Below are 16,013 nucleotides of genomic sequence, written 5' to 3' on the forward strand. Positions count from 1 at the left end.
ACAATTACTAAAAGTGGAGAGGAAAACCCAGTTCTGCTCTTTGTACGAATCAACATATGCACTTTGGACTTTGGAATGTAATAATATCATGGGCGCTCGTTTGTATGTAGGGGTGTCCATTTGTTGGGTGTTTGTAGACCAGGGACAACCTGCATGCAGTGTAGGTGTCTCTTTCAGAAAATCAAGACCCACAGAAGTGTTTCACTCCACCTGATTGTTTAATCATTCTTTGACACTTATTATAAGATCATTCATTAATATTTAAGTGAGGGGAAATTATGAAACTTCTCTTCATAGGTTAACCAGCATCATTTTACACTGAAATCATTACTTTTTCATTAGGATCCTGTTATGTGAAGGGTTCTCCTTTGTTCTATTCCCCTTCAGCATCCAGCAATATCTACCACACTGCAGCGAAAACTCTACCGATGCCTCGGGAGCTGCTCAGATTCACTCTTGCCCTCTTTCTAATCAGCCATTAAATTCTTACAAAAAATAAGATTCATATCAGAATCAGAATCCTTTATTATCGCCAAGTATGTGAACACATACAGGGAATTTGATGCCGCTTTCCCTGAGCTCTCGCTGTACAGAATCAAAAAGCAAACAAAACAATAGTGCAAATAATCGTGAACTGTATACAATGAGGTATACCTGTGTATGTACAGGTGGACTTGGTTTATAATAGACATGTGAAGGTAAGCTAGCCACTAATATAAAAGAGGATACGGAGAGTTACAAATAATCTGTGAAAGAGTGATGAGAATGGATATCAGACTGTTGGAAAGTGATGCTAGTAATGGGGGGGGGAACAAAGAAATAGTGGGCGAACTTAATAAGTGTTTTACATCAGTCTTCACTGAGGAAGACACTAGCAGAATGCCAGAAATGTGAGAGTGTCAGAGCGCAGAAGTGAGTCCTGCTGCCATTGCTAAGGAGAAGATGCTTGGGAAGTTGAAAGGTATGAAGGTGGATAAGTCGCCTGGACCAGATGGTAGCTAAACAGATTGTGGAGGCATTAGTAATGATCTTTCAAGAATCACTAGATTCTGGAAAAGTTCTGGAGGACTGCAAAATTGCAAATGTCACTGCACTCTTAAAAGGAGGGAGTCAGAAGTAAGGAAATTATAGGCCAGTTAGCCTGACTTCAGTGGTTGGAAAGATGTTGGAGCCTATTATTAGGAATGAGGTTTTGGTACACTTGGGGGCACATGACATAAAAGGTAAAAGTCAGCCTGGTTTTCTTCAGGGGAAATCATGCCTGACAAATTTATCAGAACTCTTTGAGGAAATAACCGTCGGGGTAGACCAAAGAGAGTCAGTGGATGTTGTTTATTTGTATTTTCTGAGGGCCTTTGACAAGGTGCTGCTCAAGAGGCTGCTTAACAAGATAAGAGCCCATGATATTACAGGAAAGATAGAAGCATGGATAACTCCCAAATGAACGTTCCCAAACTCAGCTGCAAAAGGAGGGTGGTTTGGTATAGGGCTAGCATTCCCATTCCGTAAAAATCCAGCGCTACAAAAATGCCAACAGAAGCTCTAAAGACCTCATACTTGGGAAAGGAAGGATACACCGAGAAGATGGGTTCCATCTTGAGACACTGTGACAGACTGGCCCAGGACAGAGACCTCTGGTGAGCTGCTGTCAGTGGACTATTCCCCAGTAGGGGTGATGGCGAGCTGCTGTCGGTAGACTATGTCCCAGTAGGGGTGATGGTGAGCTGCTGTTGGTGGACTATGCCCCAGTAGGGGTGATGGCGAGCTGCTGTGGGTGGACTATGCCCCAGTAGGGGTGATGGTGAGCTGCTGTTGGTGGACTATGCCCCAGTAGGGGTGATGGCGAGCTGCTGTTGGTGGACTATGTCCCAGTAGGGGTGATGGTGAGCTGCTGTTGGTGGACTATGCCCCAGTAGGGGTGATGGCGAGCTGCTGTGGGTGGACTATGCCCCAGTAGGGGTGATGGTCAGCTGCTGTCGGTGGACTATGCCCCAGTAGAAGTGATGGTCAGCTGCTGTCGGTGGACTATGTCCCAGTAGGGGTGATGGTGAGCTGCCGTGGGTGGACTATGCCCCAGTAGGGGTGATGGCGAGCTGCTGTCAGTGGACTATGGTCGTTGGACTTTGCCCCCAGTAGGGGCGATGGTGAGCTGCTGTCAGTGGACTATTCCCCAGTAGGGGTGATGGTCAGCTGCTGTCGGTGGACTATGCCCCAGTAGAAGTGATGGTCAGCTGCTGTCGGTGGACTATGTCCCAGTAGGGGTGATGGTCAGCTGCTGTCGGTGGACTATGCCCCAGTAGAAGTGATGGTCAGCTGCTGTGGGTGGACTATGCCCCAGTAGGAGTGATGGTCAGCTGCTGTCGGTGGACTATGCCCCAGTAGGGGTGATGGCGAGCTGCTGTCAGTGGACTATGGTCGTTGGACTTTGCCCCCAGTAGGGGTGATGCTGAGCTGCTGTTGGTGGACTATGTCCCAGTAGGGGTGATGGTCAGCTGCTGTCAGTGGACTATTCCCCAGTAGGAGTGATGGTCAGCTGCTGTCGGTGGACTATGTCCCAGTAGGGGTGATGGTGAGCTGCTGTGGGTGGACTATGCCCCAGTAGGGGTGATGGTCAGCTGCTGTCGGTGGTCTATGCCCCAGTAGGGGTGATGGCGAGCTGCTGTCAGTGGACTATGGTCGTTGGACTTTGCCCCCAGTAGGGGTGATGCTGAGCTGCTGTTGGTGGACTATGTCCCAGTAGGGGTGATGGTCAGCTGCTGTCAGTGGACTATTCCCCAGTAGGAGTGATGGTCAGCTGCTGTCGGTGGACTATGCCCCAGTAGGGGTGATGGTGTGCTGCTGTCGGTGGACTATGCCCCAGTAGGGGTTATGGTCAGCTGCTGTCGGTGGACTATGTCCCAGTAGGGGTGATGGCGAGCTGCTGTCGGTGGACTATGCCCCAGTAGAAGTGATGGTCAGCTGCTGTCGGTGGACTATGTCCCAGTAGGGGCGATGGTGAGCTGCTGTCGGTGGACTATTCCCCAGTAGGGGTGATGGTGAGCTGCTGTCGGTGGTCTATGCCCCAGTAGGGGTGATGGCGAGCTGCTGTCGGTGGACTATGCCCCAGTAGGGGTGATGGCGAGCTGCTGTCGGTGGACTATGCCCCAGCAGGGGCGATGGCGAGCTGCTGTCGGTGGACTATGCCCCAGTAGGGGTGATGGCGAGCTGCTGTCGGTGGACTATGCCCCAGTAGGGGTGATGGCGAGCTGCTGTCGGTGGACTATGCCCCAGCAGGGGCGATGGTGAGCTGCTGTCGGTGGACTATGCCCCAGTAGAAGTGATGGCGAGCTGCTGTCGGTGGACTATGCCCCAGTAGGGGTGATGGCGAGCTGCTGTCGGTGGACTATGCCCCAGCAGGGGCGATGGTGAGCTGCTGTCGGTGGACTATGCCCCAGTAGGGGTGATGGCGAGCTGCTGTTGGTGGACTATGCCCCAGTAGGGGTGATGGACTTAAGTCAAGTAAGTCAAGTAGCATGGATAGAAGATTGGCTGACTGGCATGAGGCAAATAGTGGGAATAAAGGGAGCCTTTTCTGGTTGGCTATCCGTGGCTAGTCATCTTCTGCAGGGTTTGGTATTGTGACTTCTTTTCTTTTTATATGTCAATGATTTAGTTGAAGGAATTAATGGCTTTGTGGCCATGTTTGCAGATGATATGAAGATAGGTGGAGGGGCAAGTAGTGTTAAGGATGCAGGGTATCTGCAAAAAGACTTGGACAAATTGGGAGAATGGGCAAAGAAATGGTCGATGGAATGTAGTGTAGGGAAGTGTATGGTCGTGCACTTTAGTAGAATGAATAAAGGCGTGAACTACTTTCTAAATGGGGAGAAAATTCATAAATCAGAGGAGCCTTCATTCCCTAAAGGCTAACTTGCAGGTTGAGTTGGTGGTAAGGAAAGCAAACGCAATGTTAGCATTCATTTTGAGAGGACTGGAATATAAAAGCAAGGATGTATATTGCTGTGGCTTTATAGAATTTCTTCTTAGCACTATCTGACTACTGCTTGAATAGTAGAGGAATGTAGGGCATTGAGTTGATATATATTGCAATTTCTACCTTTTTGAGCTTGAACATATCTTGCTTTTTTGCAATGCAACATTGAAACTCAAAAAGATGGTATTATTTTCTGCTTTTCTCCACGTTGTAAAATGGCTAATTGAACAAAACACAAAAACAACACTTTGGACTCAAATCAATGTGCAATTGCCAATAAAAAAAACAAAGCTGGTAGCAATTAGATTCATAATAGTGGATGCAGAACACAGGAAGCAAATGCATTAGTTCACAAAGTCACTAATTGTTTTGCTTCTTGGTTTAGAAATAGAAATTAATTAAATGCATTTTCTCGGCCTTTTCTTCTTGGAGCAATGGAGGATGAGAGGTGACCTGATAGAGGAATATAAGATGATGAGAGGCATTGATCGTGTGGATAGTCAGAGGCTTTTTCCCAGGGCTGAAATGGCTAACACCAGAGGGCACGGTTTTAAGGTACTTGGAAGTAGGTACAGAGGAGATGTCAGGGCTAAGTTTTTTTACGCAGAGAGTGGTGAGTGTGTGGAATGGGCTGCCGGCGACGGTGGTGGAGGCGGATACGATAGGGTCTTTTAAGAGACTCCTGGATAGGTACACGGAGCTTAGGAAAATAGAGGGCTATGGGTAACCCTAGGTAATTTCTAAAGTACGTACATGTTCAGCACAGCATTGTGGGCCAAAGGGCCTGTATTGTGCTGTAGGTTTTCTATGCATTTTATAACGTATGTGTTGTTGTTCAAGCTTTGCTGAAAATAGCATCACAGAGTTCAACGTGCCAACAGGATCCATTCATACCTGTACATTAGTCTCTGCTTCACCAGTGCAGTGAAAATTTCCAGAAACAGCTTGTGGTGGGGGTGACAACTGAAATTTCTTTCATTCTTATAGCTGACACTACAAAGAAATAGGGGGAAAAGAGAAAATTTTGTTTTGACATGTTGTGATATGCAACTTATAAATTTCTAATATAATCTCATGTTAAAGTTTATTGGCATCTGACTGTACATACATACAACCAGACGAAACACCATCCCTCTAGACCACAATGCATATATCACACAAAGCATATAAAACAAAATATTACCATAAATAAGTTAATAAAATAGAATTGATATTAATCATATATAACTAATATTATTGCAGCTGTGGAGGCCAGGTCATTGGGTATATTTAAGGCAGAGATTGATAGGTTCTTGATTGGACATGGCATCAAAGGTTACAGGGAGAAGGCTGAGAACTGGGGTTGAGGAGGAGGAAAAAAGGATCAGCTATGATTGAATGGTGGAGCAAACTCGATGGGCCAGATGGCCTAATTCTGCTCCTATGTCTTATGGCCTAATGGTCTGATATTGATTAATATGAATAACATATATAGCTTATAAGTTTGCAATTTTTTAAAATTTGGTATCACAACTTTTAAAGCATGTTATCAAGGAAAAGTAACATGGAAATGATCTCTTTGTCAATGATATCAACTGCTTCAGAAGAGTAGCTGTAACCTTCGATCTTCTGTTTCATTGTGGTAGATTTGCAGCCTTAAAACATACTTTGTACCAACAAACTTCAAGAATATAAATAACATCCTGGAAGCACCATCACTAGCATACTGTCCATTCTCAAATTCACCTTTGCTTGCTCACTCTAACAGCGTCATTGTAAACTCAGCCAGCTCCATCGTGGGCATCGAGGTCACCTTCAAATGGCGATACCTCAAGAAGGCAACATCCGTCATTAAGGACTACCATCACCCAGGATATGCCTTTTTCTCATTGCTAACATCAAGGAGGAGGTACAGAAGCCTGAAGACAAACACTTAATGTTTCAGGAACAGCTTCTTCCCCTCACCGTTAGATTTTTGAACAGACAATGAACCCAGGAACACTACCTCACTATTTTTTGCTCTCTTTTTGCACCACTTACTATTTTGCATTCTTTATATATATTTCTTATTGCGATTTATAGTTTTTAAAAATATTATGTATTGCAATGTATTGCTACTGCAAAACAACAAATTTTTTGACTTATCCAAGTGATATTAAACCTGATTCTGATATTTGAATAAATATTTTCTACTTAGAAAATAGCATGGCCCCAAATAGAATTAACCAAATGGCACATCGAACTTCAACCTTTCCTGCACCAATTTAGTTATATTCTAAATTCGCCATTTTCATTTTACTCCATCTTTGTCACTTTATCGAACCAGCCAGCTGCCAAGCAACGCACCAGAATTCATCATGTGGACCAGTGAGGGTTCAGGCTGGCACAATCTCTCTCCACTTTGCCAGAGGACATTTACTTCACATCTTCCCAAGTAGATACTAATCCCTAAAGGAAATGAAAGGTGTTTCCCTGCCACTTTGTTATACTGCAACAAATCTTTCACCATCTTTCTTTAAAACTTATAGAAGTTTAAAAATAAGTGTAAGGGGGTTTTTAAGTGTATGATACCCAAATAAGGTTTACAGTAGTCTGAAAGAAATTCCGAGCTGTGTTATTCTACATCCAGAACCACTTAGCTTTAATGCGCATCTTCAATGCTGCAGCCTGTGTCTGTTAAAAATACCTTTGTGATTTTCTTCATTTTAAAAGTACAACGCAAAATATAACTCAGTCTCAAAATACCTTCAGTGACATAAAATAATTAATCCAAAACCTAAAACTATATTAAACGTAGGATTAAATTATTTACCCCTAGAACATAAAACGCTATGCACCATACAGGCCCTTTGGCCCACAATATTGTGCTGACCCTTTAACCTACTCTAAAATCAATCTAATCCTTCTCTCATACACAGCCCTCCATTTTACTACTATCCATGTCCCTATCTATGAGTCTCTTAAATGTATCTAATGTGTCCGCACCACCACCACCCCTGGCAGTGAGTTCTATGCACCCACAACTTGCTGTGTAAAAAACTTACCTCTGACATCAATCCTATACTTTCCTCCAACCATTATAAAATAATGCCCCCCTCATATCAGCCATTCTGCCCTTGGGAAAAGTCTCTGGCTGTCCACTCTTTTTATGCTTATTATCACCTTGTACACCCCTTTCAAGTCACCTCTCATCTTCCTTCACTCTAAAGAGAAAAGCCTTAGCTCACTCAACCATCCATATGAAGCAATATTACTACTAAACAGACAATAACAAAATGATTTAGGATTTGAGGCAGATACAGGAAGTGAGTTAAAGATAAGGTACAAATCGAGGAGTAGATTGTGGAGGGGGAAGCCAAGAGGCAGCAGAAAACAGCTGTTATGAATTGAGAGATAGGAAAGGAAGACAGTCAGAAATAGTGAAACAGTAATGATACAACCAACAATATAAACCAGATCACGCAGGGAAATACAGCAACTGCACATGAAATCCCCAGTCGTCGTGGCTATCCCTTGAGGTCAAGGATGATGGTCTTCATTCTGTTGATTTACTTATGGGTTCTCAAGTAGCTTATGAGTCCAATCTTGGCTTTGAAAGCTCTTCCGCATTCAGGACAGGTAGTTCCAGATGGCAGATGGGGCTTTGGCTGTTGCTGCCTCTCTTTCCATTTTCTTCTCTTTTCTTCTAATTCTGCACATCTGTTGGCTTCGAAAGTTGCTGTTCCTTCTCCGATGATAGCTTGCCAGAGTTTCCCAACTGTTGATGTCAATGTTACATTTTCTTCATGTTGGCTTTTAAGACATCTTTGAATCTCTTCTGTTGTCTGCCTCTTTTACGTTTGCCTTCTTTAAGCTGGGAGTAGAAGATTTGTTTCGGCAGACTTTCATCCGAACAACATGCCCGCTCCATCTTAGTTGGTTCTTGATGATGTACGCTTCAATGCTTGTTGTTTTTGCTTCATTTAGCACACTGACATTGGTTCTTCTATCTTCCCAGCTGATATTTAGGATGTTTCAAAGTCAGCATTGATGGAACTTTTCAAGTGCCTTCAGATGTCATCGGTATGTTGTCCAGGTTTCTGATGCATACAGGAGCATTGGGATTACCACTGCTTTGTACACTAACATTTTGGTGTCTGTTTGGATGTCACGATCATGAAGGACTCTTGTTCGGAGACGTCCAAAAGCTGTTCCAGCGCATTTAAGCCGATGTTGGATCTCGTTATTAAGGTCGACATTGGAGGAGAGGTGACTTCCAAGATACGGAAAGTGATCCACGTTTTCCAGGGTTGTTTCGCCAAGTTGAATTGATGGTTCTATCCGATTTGTCTCAATTGGTGATGGTTGATAGATGATCTGAGTCTTCTTGGAATTGATGGTAAGTCCAAGTTTCGTGTATGCACCCAACAATACAACCCAATGATACAACCAACAATATAAACCGGATTATGCAGGGAAATACAGCAACTACACATGAAATCCCCAGTATTTATCCACAGTAAGCACAGTAAGTTCTAGCCCAGTGTCTTGTGCAAAAGTTACGTGGTCTGGAAGGACAATTAATAACAGGAAACAGGGAGAAACGAGAACAACAAACAGAAAAGTAAGCAAAAAGTAGATGAATATGAAAGACAGATTACCAAATTGTGGTCAAGTTGAAACTCAGGATCATACAATGGACAAAAATGTACAAGAACAACAGTGTAGCAAAATTGGTTGCACAGTCTAAACATCTTAAACTATATTAGGTTTGCCTCCTGTCAACTAAGCATCATTTTTTTAATGATTGTGAGATGACAGATATTTCATAGAAGGAAGAGGAAATAGAACATTTTTTCAATCAAATACAACAAATGGTGTGTATGAATAGAGAACTAAAGAAATTCAATTCATAATACCAAAAAAAGTATGAGTGGAGGTCAGAAATATCAGAAGTAATTGATTATACCAGAATTACCATGAAAGAAATATAAAATTATTATGAGCATGAAGCATAGATTCAACTTGAAGCTCATTATAAATACGGATTTAAAGTTATATTAAAGAACTGGATATTAACAGTTTTGTGCTAAAGACATTCTGATCATTTCCTTCTTGAGATGAATCCAGGTCTCTTTCACTACACTAACTGATAATCTGTTCCTGCACCTTCAAGTTCCCTTTCAAAATTCTTAATTTACACATTTTATTTAAATTCCCCGTATAGCACAGAAAAACCTTCCTGGATCAAATTTGTTGAATCCTTTTTAACTAAGGACTTTAATCATAATGTTCCCTCCCCTTCTTCTCCAAAATCTCCTCCTAGCCTTGGCTGCTGCAATGAAAATGCTCAGTCTTGATTCTGAAACTGATACGTAAATGAAAGCTTTTTTAAATAAATGTACTGAATTTCGATATTGAATAAGATTCTGCTGTGTCTGGAGGAACATGAGAGGTCATCAACTTAATATGGTCACCTAGTGATTGGTGATTTATTTTTCAAATAGATGGTTAGGTGTCTTGCTTTTCAAAAAGATCTCTGTTGAAAATATAAAATATTTATTTCAGATAAATTCCTTGAGGGAAACTATATAATTTTTGAGGAAGTTGACACCAATTGTTAAACATTTAAAACATATAAAGAATAAGAAGGCTGAAGTGTTATAATGTAATATGTTTTAGATTGCTATTATCAACATTCAAAACAGAAACAATGGTCTAATTTCACACTTCTGTGATGCAGACACATGTGGCATGCCATGGTGGCACTGGAAGCATGGCGACACTTGTGGGCTGCCCCCAGCACATCCTTGTACTGTGTTGGTCATTGATGTAAACTACAAATTACACTGTACATCTCAACGTTTCGATGGACATGTGGCAAATAAAGCTAATGGTGGAGGATTACAAATACCTGGGGATATGAATTGACAATAAACTGGACTGGTCAAAGAACACTGAGGCTGTCTACAAGAAGGGTCAGAGCCATCTCTATTTCCTGAGGAGACTGAGGTCCTTTAACATCTGTTGGACGATGCTGAGGATGTTCTACGAGTCTGTGGTGGCCAGTGCTATCATGTTTGCTGTGGTGTGCTGGGGCAGCAGGCTGAGGGTGGCAGACACCAACAGAATCAACAAACTCATCCGTAAAGCCAGTGATGTTATGGGGATGGAACTGGACTCTCTCATGGTGGTGTCTGAAAAGAGAATGCTGTCTAAGTTGCATGCCATCTTGGTCAATGTTTCCCATCCACTACATAATGTATTGGGTGAGCACAGGAGTACATTCATCCAGAGACTCATTCCACCGAGATGCAGCACTGAGTGTCATAGGAGGTCATTCCTGCCTGTGGCCATCAAACTTTACAACTCCTCCCTTGGAGGGTCAGACACCCTGAGCCAATAGGCTGGTCCTGGACTTATTTCATAATTTACTGGCAAATTTACATATTACTATTTAACTATTTATGGTTCTATTACTATTTATTACTTATGGTGCAACTGTAACGAAAACCAATTTCCCCCAGGATCAATAAAGTATGACTATGACTATGACTAATCTTTGATCTTTAAACCATAGAGATTCTGTTTTAATGGAATTGATTTTATACATTCTATGATCAGTCATAAAGGTAGAGGCTTCCTGTCTGTTCAGATATTAGTTTAATGACAGAACATACCACTTAGGTTAAGATAGCAACATAATTCACCTAAAAGCTTCAAGTTCCACGGCCTCGGTTGACTGTTGCTGCTGCTCCCCACATCGGCTTCCACCATTTGGCTTTCCCTGAATGGAATGTTGCTGTGATTTTGTTGTAATTCCACGGCCTTTGTCAAAACTTAGAGCTGGCAACTAAAACAACAATCATAAGCAAAACACAGTTTAGCATGCAAGTTCATTTTATACCAGTTATCAGATACTTTAAACTTCAATCATATAATTTTAAACATTAAAAAACACATAGGATATACACTTTATCAGGTACACCTGAACACCTGCTCATTAATGCAAATTTCTAATCAGCCAACCATGTGGCAGCAACTCAGTGCATAAAAGCAAGCAGACATGGTCAAGAGGTTCATGTGTTGTCCAGACCAAGCATCAGAATGGGGAAGAAATGTGATCTAAGTGATCTTGACTGTGATTGTTGGAGCCATGTAGGGTGATTTTAGTATCCCAGAAACTGCTGGTCTGCTGGGATTTTCACACATAACAGTCTCAGAGTTTATAGAGAATAGTGTGTAAAACAAACATCCATTAAGCAGCAGTTCTGTGGGTGAAAACACCTTGTTAATGAGAGAAGTCAGAGGAGAATAGCGAGACTAGTTCAAGCTGACAGGAAGGTGAAAGTAACTCAAATGACCGCGTCTAACAACAGTGCTGTGCAGAAGAACACCTCTGAATACACATGTCAAACCATGAAGTAGAGTAGTTACAGCAGTATCTTGTACCTAATAAAGTGACCACTGAGTGTACGTTGACAACTGAAAAACAGTTCATTCTGTTTAAAAAAAGAAATACTTTTACTTAAACAATATTTTGACAGACTGAGAACAATAAAGTATAATTTGAACTGCATTCACTGTTATAATCCAGGAGCCAAATGATATTGTTAGTTCCCATTAAATGAGTAATAATGACTGGATAATTTTCTTGTGTGATGTCAGTGGAAAGATAAACATTAGCAAAAGTACAGGGAGTCTCTAACCAATCGTCTTTGGAACAGTATAATGGAATCATTCAAAGATTAGACAGGTCATGTCTAGGCATCTCAGCTAAATGAAGGCATGTCCTGACTACTCCCCACTCCTCATCCCATTACCACACAGCCAACCACAGCAGAAGAGCACTTTCTCAGATTTCCCCTTGGTAACAGCCTAGAACTGTGCATTCTAGAGTAAGGAGTGAAGCTCACTTAGGTACTAGGGTGCTATGAGCTGAACTCCGTCTTATATGATTATACAATGTTTTGCAGGGTTATAATTTTATAAATAATATCAATGTACATACAAAACATGGAACAAAGATAAAATGTCAAGACCGGTCACAATCCACTCTCCTCTCCTATCAGATTCTTTCTTCTTCAGCTCTTCTGCCTATCACCTCCTATTTTCTCACTTCATCCCACCCTATCCCACCCACCTAGCTTCCCCCTCACCTGATCTCAATTATCACCTACACAATACATTCTGCAGACACGAGGAAATCTGCAGATGCTGGAAATTCAAGCAACACACACAAAAAATGCTGGTGAATGCAGCAGGCCAGGCAGCATCTATAGGAAGAGGTACAGTCAACGTTTCGGGCCAAGACCCTTTGTCAGGACTTACTGAAAGAAGAGTGAGTAAGGGATTTGAAAGTGGGAGGGGGAGGGGGAGATCCGAAATGATAGGAGAAGACAGGAGGGGGAGGGATGGAGCCAAGAGCTGGACAGGTGATTGGCAAAAGGGATACAAGGCTGGAGAAGGGAGAGGATCATGGGACGGGAAGCAACACACACAAAATGCTGGAGGAACTCAGCAGGTCAGGCAGCATCTATGGAGAGGAATAAATAGTCAACGTTTCAGGCCAAATCCCTTCATCAGGACTGGAAAGGAAGGGGGAGGAAGGTGGGGGGAGGGGCAGGAGTACAAATTAGAGGGTGGTAGGTGAAGTGAGGTGGGTGCAGGAAGGGGAGGATGAAGTAGAAGAAGTGTAAAGGGAAGGAGGAGGTGATAGACAGATGAGGAGAAGAGGTAAGAGAAGGGCCACAATGGAAAATAGTCAATCTATAGCTAACTCTACTGCCACAACGAGGCTACTCTCACATTGAAGGAGCAACACCTCACATTCCACCTGGATAGCGTCAAACCTGTTGGAATGAACATTGATTTCTCCAACTTCCTGTAAAATTTCCCCTCCTCTTTCCCTCTTCCCTCTTCTTCATTTCCCCACTGTGTCCCCCCCCCACCTATTCCTTGTCTTTACCTCACCTGCCTATCACCTCTCCCTGGTGCCCATCCTTCCCTTTGTCCCATGGTCTACTCTCCTCTCCTATCAGATTCCTGCTCCTGCAACCCTTTACCTTTTCCACCAATCATCTCCCAGCTTCTTACTTCATCCTCCCTCCCCCTACCTCCAGCTTCACCTATCACCTTCCAGTTTGTACTCTTCCTCTCCCTCCACCCTTTTAACCGAGCTTCTTCATCTTTCCTTTCCAGTCCTGATGAAGATTTGCTGAAACGTTGACTGTTTATTCCTCTCCATAAATGCTACCCAACCTGCTAAGTTCATTCAACATTTTGTGTGTGTGACTCTGATTTCCAACATCTGCAGAAGCTCGTGTGTTCATTTTACACAGGGATATTTTTGAAGTAAGCATTGTGAATTTAAATGATGTAACGCAAAACTAAAGTTATGTCTTGTTGCATGAGATCTGAGTTTTTAATAGTCATAGTCATACTTTATTAATCCCGGGGAAACTGGTTTTCGTTACAGTTGCTCCATAAATAATAAATAGTAATAGAACCATAAATAGTTAAATAGTAATATGTAAATTATGAAATAAGTCCAGGACCAGCCTATTGGCTCAGGATGTCTGATCCTCCAAGGGAGGAGTGGTAAAGTTTGATGGCCACAGGCAGGAATGACTTCCTATGACGCTCTGTGCTGCATCTCGGTGGAATGAGTCTCTGGATGAATGTACTCCTGTGCCCACCCAGTACATTATGTAGTGGATGGGAGACATTGACCAAGATGGCATGCAACTTAGACAGCATCCTCTTTTCAGACACCACCATGAGAGAGTCCAGTTCCATCCCCACAACATCACTGGCCTTACGAATGAGTTTGTTGATTCTGTTGGTGTCTGCCACCCTCAGCCTGCTGCCCCAGCACACAACAGCAAACATGATAGCACTGGCCACCACAGACTTGTAGAACATCCTCAGCATCGTCCGACAGATGTTAAAGGACCTCAGTCTCCTCAGGAAATAGAGACGGCTCTGACCCTTCTTGTAGACAGCCTCAGTGTTCTTTGACCAGTCCAGTTTATTGTCAATTTGTATCCCCAGGTACTTGTAATCCTCCACCATGTCCACACTGACCCCCTGGATGGAAACAGGGGTCACCGGTACCTTAGCTCTCCTCAGGTCTACCACCAGCTCCTTAGTCCTTTTCACATTAAGCTGTAGATAATTCTGCTCACACCATGTGACAAAGTTTCCTACCATAGCCCTGTACTCAGCCTCATCTCCCTTGCTGATGCATCCAACTATGGCAGAGTCATCCGAAAACTTCTGAAGATGACAAGACTCTGTGCAGTAGTTGAAGTCCGAGGTGTAAATGGTGAAGAGAAAGGGAGGCAAGACAGTTCCCTGTGGAGCCCCAGTGCTGCTGATCACTCTGTCGGACACACAGTGTTGCAAGCACACATACTGTGGTCTGCCAGTCAGGTAATCAAGAATCCATGATACCAGGGAAGCATCCACTTGCATCGCTGTCAGCTTCTCCCCCAGCACAGCAGGGCAGATTGTGTTGAACGCACTGGAGAAGTCAAAAAACATGAGCCTCACAGTGCTCGCTGGCTTGTCCAGGTGGGTGTAGACGCGGTTCAGCAGGAAGACGATGGCATCCTCAACTCCTAGTCGGGGCTGGTAGGCGAACTGGAGGGGATCTAAGTGTGGCCTGACCATAGGCCAGAGCAGCTCCAGAACAAGTCTCTCCAGGGTCTTCATGATGTGGGAGGTCTGTAGTCATTGAGGCCGCTGGGGCGCGGTGTCTTCGGCACAGGGACGGGGCAGGACGTTTTCCACAGTACAGGAACCCTCCGGAGCCTCAGGCTCAGGTTGAATACATGGCGAAGTACTCCACATAGCTGAGGGGCACAGGCTTTGAGCACCCTGGTACTGACACCATCCAGTCCTGCAGCCTTGCTTGGGTTGAGACATTTCAGCTGTCTTCTCACCTGTAGAGCTGTGAAGCCCACCGTGGTGGTTTCGTGTGGGGAAGGGGTATAGTCATGAGAGCAGGGTGGGGGACTGTGAGGAGACGTAGGAGGGGAGAGTGGAATATGTGTTGGTTGGGGGCCGACAACAGATGGCTCATGTGGGGGATGAGCAGGGGCCACAATGTCAAATCTGTTAAAGAACAGGTTAAGTTCATTGGCCCTGTCCACACTGCCTTCAGCTCCTCTGTTGCTAATGATGCACTGAGGCATAACTGCTGCCTCTGAAGCCTAAAAACAAACTATGTTTTGACTGTTATTTTCTCAGCTAAGTATTTCAAGGTTTAATGGAATGTTAAATATTTTCATATTTTAATATATTTTATGTATTTAATTTAATTTCATTAAAGTTTTCCTTTTTATTGTTTAACAGTAAAATGTTTCAATAAGATTAAACATTTGTCTTCAACATGGATGGGAGGGGTTTGGAGGGCTATGGTCAATGAGACTAAGCAGAATAACAGTTCATCACAGACTAGATGGGCTGAAAGGCCTGTTTCTGTGCAGTAATTCTCTATGACTCTATGAACAATTGACACTGGAGTTCAGAATTCTTCTAGAGTTGGTGCATTCTGAGACTGACATTAGGAAAATGCTCATAGAACTCACTAGAAATTTTCAAACAGTTGTCTCTCAATTTTCAACACTGTCAATTGGTAGTCAAATCCATTCTGTCATAGAATTATGAACTGCCTTAGAATAGAACAGTACAGTACAAGACCAGGTCCTTTCACTCAGTTGTGTGGAACTAATTAAACTAGTAATTAAATGCCTAACTAAACTAATCCCTCCATGTCCTGCTCATTCAAGTGCCTCCATGTTATCTGCCTCCACCACTGTTGTCAGTGCATTCCAGGCATCCACCATTCTCTGAGTAAAAAAAGACTTGCCCCACATATCTCCTTTGAGCTACCCCTTTTCACCTGAAATGCATGCCCTCTAGTACTAGACATTCCTCCCTGGACAAAAGATACTGGCTGTCGACCTAAGTCTCTCATAATCTTATAAGCCTCTATCACGTCTCCCCTTAGCCCCTGCCACTTCAAAGAAACCAACACAAGTTTATCCACTTACTCACTCTTCCTCCAGTTAGTCCT

At 43.3% G+C, this 16,013-nt stretch overlaps 1 protein-coding gene across 6 annotated transcripts in view; it reads right to left on the bottom strand.

The window, feature by feature from the left end:
- Window positions 1-16,013, bottom strand: part of nek10 (NIMA-related kinase 10) — a 122,684-nt gene that overhangs the window by 92,116 nt on the left and 14,555 nt on the right. For 5 of the 6 annotated variants that reach the window (XR_011889711.1, XM_072283170.1, XM_072283172.1 and 2 more), the window contains exons 4-5: window positions 10,642-10,784; window positions 4,868-4,966 (exon numbers count right to left, since the gene is read on the bottom strand). Coding sequence is in view for 4 of the 6 variants with exons in the window: in XM_072283170.1 (XP_072139271.1) it covers window positions 4,868-4,966; window positions 10,642-10,784 (242 nt within the window). In the remaining 2 variants the exon portion in view is untranslated. Of the gene's footprint in view, window positions 1-4,867; window positions 4,967-10,611; window positions 10,785-16,013 lie in introns of those variants that run through there. The other variant, XM_072283173.1, reaches the window with a different exon arrangement.

This window comes from Mobula birostris, chromosome 19 (assembly GCF_030028105.1).
Source record: "Mobula birostris isolate sMobBir1 chromosome 19, sMobBir1.hap1, whole genome shotgun sequence".
Lineage (NCBI taxonomy): Eukaryota > Metazoa > Chordata > Chondrichthyes > Myliobatiformes > Myliobatidae > Mobula > Mobula birostris.